This window comes from Nerophis ophidion, linkage group LG04 (assembly GCF_033978795.1).
Source record: "Nerophis ophidion isolate RoL-2023_Sa linkage group LG04, RoL_Noph_v1.0, whole genome shotgun sequence".
Taxonomy (NCBI): domain Eukaryota; kingdom Metazoa; phylum Chordata; class Actinopteri; order Syngnathiformes; family Syngnathidae; genus Nerophis; species Nerophis ophidion.
The window spans coordinates 41,738,028-41,750,354 of record NC_084614.1 but is presented as its reverse complement, the minus strand read 5'-3'; the positions used below and the strand labels follow the sequence as shown (position 1 = coordinate 41,750,354).

The 12,327-nt window shown below is 37.7% G+C and overlaps 1 protein-coding gene across 3 annotated transcripts in view; it reads left to right on the top strand.

The window, feature by feature from the left end:
• arhgap32b (Rho GTPase activating protein 32b) overlaps positions 1-12,327 on the top strand; it is a 308,797-nt gene that overhangs the window by 218,304 nt on the left and 78,166 nt on the right. For 2 of the 3 annotated variants that reach the window (XM_061898081.1, XM_061898083.1), the window contains 2 exons: positions 1,155-1,205; positions 1,475-1,549. The exons of the other annotated variant lie outside the window; for it this stretch is intronic. In XM_061898081.1, the coding sequence (XP_061754065.1) occupies positions 1,155-1,205; positions 1,475-1,549 (126 nt within the window). The remainder of the gene's footprint in view (positions 1-1,154; positions 1,206-1,474; positions 1,550-12,327) is intronic. 3 annotated transcript variants of the gene reach the window in all.

Here is a 12,327-nt window from a genome sequence, read left to right as displayed (position 1 = left end):
CGCATCCAAACAGGCCGAGTTTGAGAGGCTCTGCAAAAAATGGAATGGACAAAGAGGAATGGGTGAAACTGTCCAAATATAGGTGTGCCAAGCTTGTGGCATCGTATTCAAAAAGACTTGAGGCTGTAAGTTGCTGCTTAAGGTGCATCAAAAATACTTATGTACATGTCATTTCTTAGTTGTTGTTTTTTTGTTTTATACATGTGCAAAAAATAAATAAATAAATGCAAAAAAAAAAACGTTTTCACATTGCCATTATGGGGTATTTATTTTATTTGGAAAAAAGCTGTAACATAACGAAATGTGGAAAAGGTAAAGCACTGTGAATGCTACCGGGATATATCTGCTTGCTACATGCAGTCCTGCAGCGTGTTCACTTGTGCAAAGCTGGTCACCCAGTTAACATCTGAATGTCCTCCAATATGCATACAAAGTTGGTGTTTTAGTCACGTCATCTACAAAAGGTAAACACTCAGGATCAAGCAGCTACACACAGTTAAGCACACACTAGTACACAACCTAGACATAAGGAATAAGTACAAGAAATAAGAACAATAGTGTTTATTGAATGACATTGCAGTCTAAAACAGCACATTTGTCAATATAAACAAGTATCAAATGATAATAGTTACATGTTACCTATTAATAGAAAGTCCCTATGGCAGAAGTGTATCAGAAAAGTATCCAGTAACATAGGTTTCTGCATCATTCAATTTACTGCGTCATGAGATTAACGTAATGAATTGTTGTCTCCACCACAGTAGGTGTTGCAGAAAAACAATTACCGCTTTAACTTAAAGGCTGCAATAGTCCACTCTAGAGGATTAATTATAAATAGGCTAATGCTTTTTTTTATACCTACCAATTTTCTCAGAATATTTCACTTGACTATTTTTTTTCTAACATGCAACACTACAAAATAGTAAGAATATGTATAATTCGTGTAGATATTGTATTGGATCAATCGACCAATACTCAAAGCCCCAGTTGTACCAGGACACCCGAGTTAAGTTTTTCTGTATATAAATAATCCAAAAATATTAGGTTGTTTTTTTTGTAATGTATGTATATTGTATGTGCAGACTTTGGGGACACGCTGTTATATTTGCATGTGTCTCGACGTGTTGCATCTGACTCTGCCTCCTCTGTCTCAGCATCGCCGTGTTCTGGTCCGCCGCCTGCATCTTGGAGTCTCTTCCCCCCATGTGCGTGTTGGTATATGGCTACTTCCACCTGTCCCATGCACCCCCCCTTTTTCACCAGCACACCTGTACTTGTAAACTGTAGTATTCATGTTAGTTTGTTGAGATTATCTCAGGCACTCTTGAGGCTTGTTTTAAGTCTCAAAGTAAAAGTTGTTGGGGTTTTTTCTAACTTGAAGTGCTTCTCTCCCTCTGCTGATTCTCATGTTTCCATCCATCGGATCATCCATCCATCTTGCCGTTGATGCATCTGTCTATTGAGCTGCATGCAGATTTGGAGATGGAGAGTGTAATGCAGGACAATGCATGGGCGGCCGACCCCTTAAACCACTACAGCCTAAGTTCAGGTAGACAACAGACGCAAAAACTAACTCCAGACCCAAACTTGTTTGTTCCTCCCTATTCAAATTACCATACTGTGTATGCAATTAAAAAAGTGGAGTTTTTTTTTATAAAGCATTGTAAATGAATGTTCAATGTAAATTGAACCACTTTGTTCCAGGGTTGTATTCATGTTGACATCATCCCGGTAATATTTAAACTTCTACGGTATCTCCTTCCAGCTGCTTCCCTATCCAACACACCATCAGTAGATTCCCCATATTTTCATGGAAAAATGTCCGCTATTTAGATTTTATTTTAACGTCTTTGGCTGGCATTATGATTCCTTCTGCTTTGGAATGGGACAGACAAGTCTACACACTAAAAAATGCTTGGTTAATTTGATAACCCAATTTATGAATTGCGAGTGTTGGATTAAATTTTTTTGTTATTTTTCTAAAGAGCAATCCATTTTTTGGGTAATAAGGGTGTTATTTGAATTAAATTTCTGGGTTTTCAAAACTATGAACCATGTTTGGGTTGTTTTTCAATGACTAATGCATTTTTGGGTAAATTGCTTTTTTTATTAAAAAGGTACTTTTTTCTTGAAGGGAATTTTATTAAGGATTACTCTCATTAACATTATTTACAATCGCGTATCTTATGTACATGAAAATATATGCTGTATAGAACTACTATTTTCATGATCTGACATGTTTGTTTAGTTTTTGACTCTCTCGGTTCCTGTTTTGAGCACCCCTGGGTTTGTGTTTTAGTTACCATGACTGCAGATTGTTTTTACCTGCCTCTGCTTAGTGTTCGGGACGCTCACCTTCTCCAGGGCACTAATCAGGGAGTTACTTATTCCCTGCTTTTTGTCACACTCACTCTGGCTTTCTTATTTGCTTCCACGCAACAGTTGCGACGGCTACTAATTTGATTCCTGAGCTAAGCTTCGCCTTTTTGTTTGCCTGTTTACATGCTAAGGTTTTCTTGTTCGCTATTTCGTTAGCTTCCCGTGCTATCGGCACGCTGGTGGACTTTTGTTTGTATCCCGCATGTTTTATGAACAATACATATTTTCCTTACCTGCATTTTGCCTCCGGAGTCCCGTCTGCATCCTGGGAGAACGATGCACGCAGGAAAATGTGACCCCACCATGACAACTATAACCATACACGTCAATTCTTGTTAACTCATATCTTGCTTTTAAGTATATTTTAGTGGAATTCAAATAATTTGGATCAGTAGTTAGGAAGGAGTAGGACAAATCAGCAGAAACATTCATAATTTATTGCCAACTATTGGGTCAAGGAGCGCTAAATTGCGCAACTCAATAGTTGGGTTTGGAATAACCCAACATTGTAGTGACCTTAAGTCAGCTTTTGTGTTAAATACATTCAACCCAATAGTTGGGTTATAAATCAACCAACATTGAGTTAGCATAATTCAACTTTGTTTGGTTGGGAATAACCCAACAATAAGTAAGTTATAACTCAACTTTGTGGTTAAATAATCAACGCAAAATTTGTGTTGAAAAAAATGTACCCAAATTGTTGAGATAAAATAACTCAAATAAGGGGTTTGTCCTTCTCTGAACCAGCAGTTCGGTCAAAATTGGGTTATTTTTAAACCCAACATTTTTTTGTGTGTTGTTTGCTACTTTAACGTTCAGTCAAGTTGTTGTTGTTGTTGATTTATTTTTTTAAATCAACAAATATCACCTCTTATTCCCAGAGGTTGCATTTCATACACACATTTTTTGTTTAAATGGTTGTTCAACAAAGTTATGTCGATCTCTAGCTGTAAGCTAATGTTAGCGAGTCAGACCAGATGTTTTGGTCGGATCTTCTGAGGTACATTCTGATATCTGCTGCGCCAACTAAGAGTGGGGAGGCTCGAAAGTTACGTTTTTGTTTGCAACTTCGAGCACAGCCATTAGGCGAGAGACAGCGCTGTGTCATTCATTATTTCTGTTAAGGTTTCGTAAGCTGTTCTTGATTCTCACAGTAATACAGGACATAGTCGATTTTAGGATGCATACCTTTGTTTCTAAATGTGGGATGATTCAGTTTTTCAATGCACACAAGTGACTGTGTTAGCTAGTTCTACAGTACATTACAGCCGCTGCATCTCAGTTAACATAGTGTACATCACCATTTCTGGTAGTTTGGGATCAAATCGGATGTGAGTTATTGTTTTTTTTTTCTTACAATATACCATCCAATATATTTAACCAGTGTAGCGTCAGACTGGCCCTGCAGTATGACTCAGTACTAGGGTACAGTATGTGTAAAAGATGTTGGTCAAATGAACTGCACTTATTTGCAATGTGTTTGTCTTTCTCCGTTGTTCCCATCCATGAGGCTGTTCTATTGTGCACGTAATTTAACTCCATCCGTCCTTTTTCTTGTCCCTTTCGGGGTCGCGAGGGGTGCTGGAGCCTATCTTAGCTGCATTTGGGCAGAAGACGGGCTACACCTTGGACAAGTCGCCACCTCATCGCAGGGCCAACACAGATAGACAGACAATATTCACACTCACATTCCCACACTCGGGCCTATTTAGTGTTGCCAATAAACCTATACCCAGGTGCATGCTTCATTCCAAAATAATTGCTCTAGGGGTCCCATGCTATTTCCACTGAATTGATGCCATTGTCTTGTTGTAAAGTTAAGAATAAACTTCAATGTATGTCTTTTTTCAACTGTAAATCTGATAATATACATAATCTCCAAATTGGTATTGGCCTATTTTAGTAAACTTTATTTTATTTTTGTACAAAGTTCCTAAGCCAAAATGACTACATAGAGTTACAAGACTAAAAATAACAGGAGCGAGTTTTAGCATAGAATTGTCACATTTGTGTAATAAAGCCACCTGACATAGCATGTTGACATTGTGCATTACAGTAATTTAACAACTAATTTGGGTAACAGGACTGTGCTGAGATGTTATTGCCCTCAACAGGCATATTTGAAATATTGTCAAATATACAAAAAAAAAAACATGAGTGAACTTGAAAGGCTGGCAGAAATTTGTATGATTTAAAATCCTGAAAATCATGTTTAACATCAGGGTAACAACCATAGTGTGAATTTTAACTACTGATTTATTTATTTAAAAAAAGAAAAGAAAATTCAAATGTTAGTTGTAAGTACTTATATAAATTTGTAGGAAAAAAATTACAACACTTTTAAAGGATTTACATCAGAACTCTTCAACAAGTGGTCCAGGACTCCTATGGGTCTGCAGAAATAATTCAGAGGGGCCGTGATTTGTTTTTTTGTGTCTTTAAATGAACATTATCAATAATCTATTTGATTGATAAATTAAGCCATGTATTGTTCTGTGTACAGTCTGAGTGATTTAGCAGTACATGTTTGTATCCCACCTCCAAAAACATGCACCTGGGATAGGTTGATTGACAACACTAAATTGGCCCTAATGTGTGAATGTGAGTGTGAATGTTGTCTGTCTATCTGTGTTGGCCCTGCGAGGAGATGGCGACTTGTCCAGGGTGTACACCGCCTTCCGCCTGATTGTAGCTGAGATAGGCTCTGGCACCCCCCGCCTCCCCAAACAGGACAAGCGGTAGGAAATGGATGGATGAAAGATGATTGGCAACACTAAATTGGCCCTAGAGTGTGAATGTGAGTTTGAATGTTGTCTGTCTATCTGTGTTGACCCTGCCATGAGGTGGCGACTTGTCCAGGGTGTATTCCGCCTGTCGCCCGAATGCAGCTGAGATAGGCTCCAGCGACCCCAAAAGGGACAAGCGGTAGAAAATGGATGGATGGATGTTTGTATATTTTAGGTTTAAGATCTGAAGGTACCTTAAGGACCAATTTAATTTAAAACCCAATATTATACAAGATATACAAACCCCGTTTCCATATGAGTTGGGAAATTGTGTTCTATGTACATATAAACGGAATACAATGATTTGCAAATCCTTTTCAACCCATATTCAATTGAATGCACTACAAAGACAACATATTTGATATTCAAACCCTTAACCTTTTTTTTTTGTTCAAATAATAATTAACTTCATTAGAGCTTCAGTCGTTCAACAGTCCGGGGTCTCCGCTGTCGTATATTACGCTTCATAATGTGCCACACATTTTCGATGGGAGACAGGTCTGGACTGCAGGCGGGCCAGGAAAGTACCCGCACTCTTTTTTACAAAGCCACGCTAACACGTGCTGAATGTGGCTTGCCATTGTCTTGCTGAAATAAGCGGGGGCATCCATGAAAAAGACGGCGCTTAGATGGCAGCATATGTTGTTCCAAAACCTGTATGTACCTTTCAGCATTAATGGCGCTTTCACAGATGTGAAAGTTACCCATGCCTTGGGCACTAATGCACCCCCATACATTCACAGATGCTGGCTTTTGAACTTTGCGTCGATAACAGTCTGGATGGTTCGCTTCCCTTTTGGTCCGGAAGACACGATGTTGAATATTTCCAAAAACATTTTGAAATGTGAACTTGTCAGACCATAGAACACTTTTTCACTTTGCATCAGTCCATCTTAGATGATTTCGGGCCCAGAGAAGCTGGCGGCGTTTGTGGATGTTGTTGATAAATGGCTTTCGCGTTGCATAGTAGAGCTTCAACTTGCACTTACAGATGTAGCGACCAACTGTATTTAGTGACAGTGGTTTTCTGAAGTGTTCCTGAGCCCATGTGGTGATATCGTTTAGAGCAGGGGTAGGGAACCTATGGCTCTAGAGCCAGATGTGGCTCTTTTGATGACTGCACCTGGCTCTCAGATAAATCTTAGCTGACATTGCTTAACACAGTAAGTAATGAATAATTCCGCTGTTAATCACAGTGTCAAAAATAAAGTTCAAAATATAAAACATTCTCATGCATTTTAATCCATCCACCCGGTTTCTACCGCACCTGTTCAAGAAGTCGCAAATAACGGTAAGAAGTATTTTATTTGTTGTTGGTTAGCTTCAGAATAACAATGTGATTAAAAACAATAAGAGACTTATTATACTCTAAAAATGTTGGTCTTACTCAAAAATGCACGCATTTAGTTGTATTCAGTGTTAAAAAAATATATTATATGGCTCTCACGGAAATACTTTTAAAATATTCGGCTTGTATGGCTCTCTCAGCCAAAAAGGTTCCCGACCCCTGCTTTAGAGATTGATGTTGGTTTTTGATACAGTGCAGTCCGAGGGATCGAAGGTCACAGTCATTCAATGTTGGTTTCCGGCCATGCCGCTTACGTGAAGTGATTTCTCCAGATTCTCTGAACCCTTTGATGATATTATGGACCGTAGATGTTGAAATCCCTAAATTTCTTGCAATTGCACTTTGAGAAACTTTGTTCTTAAACTGTTTGACTGTTTGCTCACGCAGTTGTGGACAAAGGGGTTTACCTCGCCCCATCCTTTCTTGTGAAAGACTGAGCATTTTTTGGGAAGCTGTTTTTATACCCAATCATAGCACCCACCTGTTGCCAATTAGCCTGCACACCTGTGGGATGTTCCAAATAAGTGTTTGATGATCATTCCCCAACTTTATCAGTATTTATTGCCACCTTTCCCGACTTCTTAGTCAAGTGTTGCTGCCATCAGATTCTAAAGTTAATATTTATTTGCAAAAAAAAAAAAAAATGTTTATCAGTTTGAACATCAAATATGTTGTCTTTGTAGCATATTCAACTGAATGTGGGTTGAAAATGATTCGCAAATCATTGTATTCCGTTTATATTTACATATAACACAATTTCCCAACTCATATGGAAACGGGGTTTGTAAAAGTAGGGGGTCCTTGTGTCATCTCTATTTCAGTTTGGGGGTCCTTGGCCTGGAAAATGTAAAAAACCACTAATTTAAATGATTCGATTTGATTTTAATGTCTCATTTTAGGCAACAAATTAAATTTGTCGCAGTAGTTTAAAGTAATCTTTTAAATTATATTTTATTAAATATGCAACCTGATCAATGTGCAGATACATGTATTAGATTTAAAAAAAATAGTTACTTTTAGCATGCATTTATACATTTCAATTCCTGAAGATGCAAATGGCACTGATTCGGTGGAATGGCTGCTACAAAAAAAAGATAATACAGACATATAATGTTGCTGAATATAATTCTAACCCAGCTTTTCAAGGTGTATTGCCTGAAGAGAATTGTGTCTGTTGTCTTTGTGTTGGTGGTACAGTACATGCACATAGTTGATGGGTGAGCCAGGTTACTAGAGCATTGCTCCAAGTGTATCCTGTGGCTGTGTAAGGGCCAAGCTGTGTTTGTGCGTGTCTCTTTGGTGGAAGCTGAAAGGCCATGGCAGGGGTGTCGTGCTTCTGGGCCTGGACTGGCCTTGATTTATTTAATCCTGCTACAATGAGTGTGGGGGGTTTGCAAACCCATCCATTGAGCATTGAGCTTTGTTCTACAACAGTATGAATCTCATGCTTCCTCTCCATGGAGACTGAAAAGAGCACATTCCTGTAGGGAGCAACCGACTCTGGAAAGAAATGTGCACCACTAACCATTAATCATATGTGGCTGTTTTGATTTAGGGAGATAGTTAAAGGAATTGTGGGGGGTGGGCATTTTTGTATTGGCCCTACATATATTGTAGAAATTAAATAGATTCACTATTAACATTAACATTAATGCATATAATAATAGAATATACACTATACTGTTTTGTTCAGATATTTTATCATAAATAGTGCATACGGAAAGCATTCACTGTGCTTTACTTTTTCCACATTTTGTTATGTTACAGCCTTATTCCTGAATGCAATTAATATTTTTTTTGTCCTCAATACCCCATAATGACAATGCGAAAAGTTGCGGTTGTTTTTTTCAATTTAGCTAATTTAATAAAAATGTTTTAATACACTTATTAAAAATCCTGAATGAAAATCAACGTTTCTCATCCAACCTGATGGAGGTTAAGAAGGTGCTGCAAAGAGAAATGGGTGAAACTGCCCAAAGATAGGTGTGCCAAGCTTGTGGCATCATATTCAAGAGACTTGAGGCTATAGTTGCTCCCAAAGGTGCATCAACAAAGTATTGAGTAAAGGCTGTGTAGACGTGATTATTTATTTTTTATTTTTTTATTTATTTCTAAATTTGCAAAAAATAATAAATAAAACCTTTCACAAGGATATCATGAGGTATTCTCTGTAAAAAGTTGAAGACAAAAATGAATGTATTCAATGCAAAATGAGGCACTGTTAATACTTTCCGAATGTTCTGTAACCAATCTCCTGACAACCATTATGCTCTGCAGTAAACATGTGTGTGTTTGGATGACTGCCAAAATAAATAAAACAGTAAAGACCAAAAACAAATGCAGAGGATGCTGGATATCCGGAGGATATACAGTGGAACCTCTTTACTCTAAGTAGACACCCCTATGGCAGTTTGTTAACATGGTTTTCATCCATTTGTGCATACTGTTGTTTAGATTATTCTGTTTTCAAATTATATTTTATTAGGAATGTTCCGATACATCTATCAGTGAGATTGGTATTAATATTAACTGTAAATGCTGCAATGTATGTATGGTGAGTGCTATTGACAGTGAATGTCAACACTATATTTAAAGTAGTCCCTTGTTTTGTTTTATCACATACAATTGTTTCAGCAAAACAAAGTCAATAATATTACACATTGAATAAACTTAAAGACAAACTACTATCTGCTACACATTTAAATCATTTGCTTTTTGCGGTCTTGTCTGCAAGACATTGTTCACTGAGTTTGTAAACAATAACAAAATCAGGAAAAATATATATTTTGAGTACATTTGATTATTGACCCAATCACTTTAGTATCAATATACCCATGGTATCGACGCCACCAATGTATAGATTGATGTTGTGTACTGACTGTGACAATGCTGACACACCAACAACTGTTATATTATCCTCTCTTTAGACCAGGGGTGCCCTGGTGTTTTTCCCACCAAATGGTGGTTTCCCACATTTAATACATATTTATAGTGGCAAAAAAGTATGAGCAAAACAAGCCAAAAAAAACATGTACTTTGCTAACATGCTAACAATAACATGCTTGCAGTTTGCATTCGTTAAATAACAAAATATAAACTACGAAATACCACCATTTGAATTAGCTAAAAAGGATAGCTTGCTAATGTTAGCTAGCTAAAATGCTAACTGTAAAATAGGTCAAGTACTGAAACACGTTACTCTTTGTGTGCCTCAAAAATGTGTTTAAAATGGTACAGTAGCATGCTAACAATAGCATGCATCAAGTACCAAAACATGACTGATGTGTGTGTAAACCTACATTAGCTTAAAACAAAATAAGTTTGCATACTTACAATGGCATGCTAACAAGTATCATACATCAGGTAAAATGGGCAAAATTAGCAACAACAGAAAATGGGCAAAATTAGCAACAACAAAAAAGTTGGAATGCTAATATTAAAATGGACTGTTTTATTTGTCTTAGAAGACTTTTCACCTATCATCCGAGTAGGCTTTATAAGTTCATGCTTATAAATTTAGATTGGACAGACCTAGGCTAGCGGCTTGTCTGAAGGCTTCACTAGTCTAGTCTATTGGCACCAACCGCTAGACTAGATCTGACCAATCTAAGTCTATGAGCATTGACACGTTGGGCGAAAAGTGATTGTAGCAGACAACATCTAATAGAAGTCAGATTACGTTGTGAAAGCACAATTACAGCCGAGTTTCTCCGCCGGAATAACATACCGGAGGTACTAGCCATAAGACCTGGCGCACTGTGGTTCACCATACCCAGAATCAAGCGGCAAAGACGGTGTAAAGAACCTAAACAAAAAAGAGGCTGCAGAGCCGAATTCTTAGCTAGGTTGAGGAAATGCTGTACCGCTGTAGAGTATTTTTTCTAGCGAATGCAGGATATCTCGCTAACAAGATGGAGGAACTGAGACTTCAGGTCCCTACCAACAATACTGTTAGAAATAGCTGTGTCCTAATTGCCACAAAAACCTGGCTCCGTTCACCCATTGGGGACCTAACTATCGAGCTAGCAGGCCGCAATTTCCATCGCCAGGACAAACAAAGGAAGCCACAGGAAAATCGCAAGGAGGCAGCCTCCTATTTTTTGTTTTTTCTTCATCACTGATTATTACTCTCTTTTGACTTTATGAGAGCCAACAAACATAATAAATGATCACTTACTGTACAATGTCTGCTGTCATTAGGATGCCAGGATATTCATATATTCCCAGTTACATGAAGAATGTCTCATAATGCTCATAAAGAAACGGGGTGGGGTTTAGGGGGAACAAGCTTCTTTTCGCGTCGTCATCGCCAGTTTTGGGTCGTAAATGGCTGTCAAAGTATACTAACTTGTCGGAATACCTACTCAGACATCTCATATCCTGGTGAGATGCATGATTTATGGTCTACATTATAAACGCAGCTGAGATAGGCTCCAGCGACCCCGGAAGGGACAAAAAAGCGGTAGAAAATGGATGGATGGATGGAATAAACTTACAGGGAGCAGGGAAACAAGGAAGCAGCAGACCCTTCGATGATGTAAACAAAGGGACACATGGTAGTGATCATGTCACTTCTATAAATAGTTTGTCTGCATTAGCGCTTATAATAACAATATCATAAAATGTAAATTGGGTCTTGTTGGCGGTTTTGGAATGGTTATTTATTGGATTTTATAGGTGAACTAGAGGAGCTCCCATTGGCTCTGCTGTAAGCAGACTTCTATTAAAAAGTTAGAATGCATCAAAAAAATTAATCCATCCATCATCCTGTCTTTCATAATGATTGTAAACGATAGGCAAAATTCCCCCAAAAAAGTGCGGTTCCCCTTTAACAAAGTTTTTGTATTCAATTGTATAAATCTTTCTCGCGGTGGCAAAGTAGTTATGAGTCAAACAGTACTGAAAAACAGATGTGTTATGAAACACATGAAAGGGATACTGTGTTCCACAATACCTCAATGTGTGTGTCACTTTGAGGAAAAAAAACACGTGACCAATACAGCTGTTGTGTCAATTGACTGTGAAGCGCTTCTTTCGGTGAACACTAAAGGAAGTCGGAGTGGTGTGCTGCATTTGACATCAGTTTTCGGCACCATCATTGATCTAAATGGAAATAAGAAAAATAAAAATTGCCAAAGAATGGTATCATTTTTGATCAACAGCGTAAAGTAAGGTACATGTAAATGTTCTTTTTTTTTTCTTTTTTTACTATTTGGCTCATTTACTTTCTGTGCAGTTATTTGTTAAAAAGAGAAACAAATGCCAACTATTAATTTTATTTTGAGATCAAATGTAATGAATGTTTTATTGCAGCAGATGACAGCTGACTATTATGAAACACCAACACCATATCATATCATTGTCAATACAGATAGTGAGTGTGCAATACACTCATCGAGGCATCGTTTACCCAACACTACTAACAATATTTAAAAAGTAAAATAACTTGGAGAATTTCTTTACTTGATGTGGTAGAATCCAAGTTTGATTATGCCATGCTTTTATTTTGGAATCTTACTTTTTACATAAACAGGAAGTCACTGCACATTTTAATGCTGTAAAACCAGACAGTGTATACGTCGCTTTTTTGTTTCATGCTGCTCAGCGACTGTGACACATGTCGACAAAAACTGGCTCATTTTTCATAGAAATGTGAACAAAAGTGGTTGGTTATTTACGTGTCTTTTTAGTAATAATAAGAACACGGTGGACCCGGACTTGACGAGTTGATCAATATTGACATAGGGATGGGTATCGTTTACATTTTAATACAAAATCTGTTCTGTTTGAACAGTGCCGATGCCTGAACCGGTA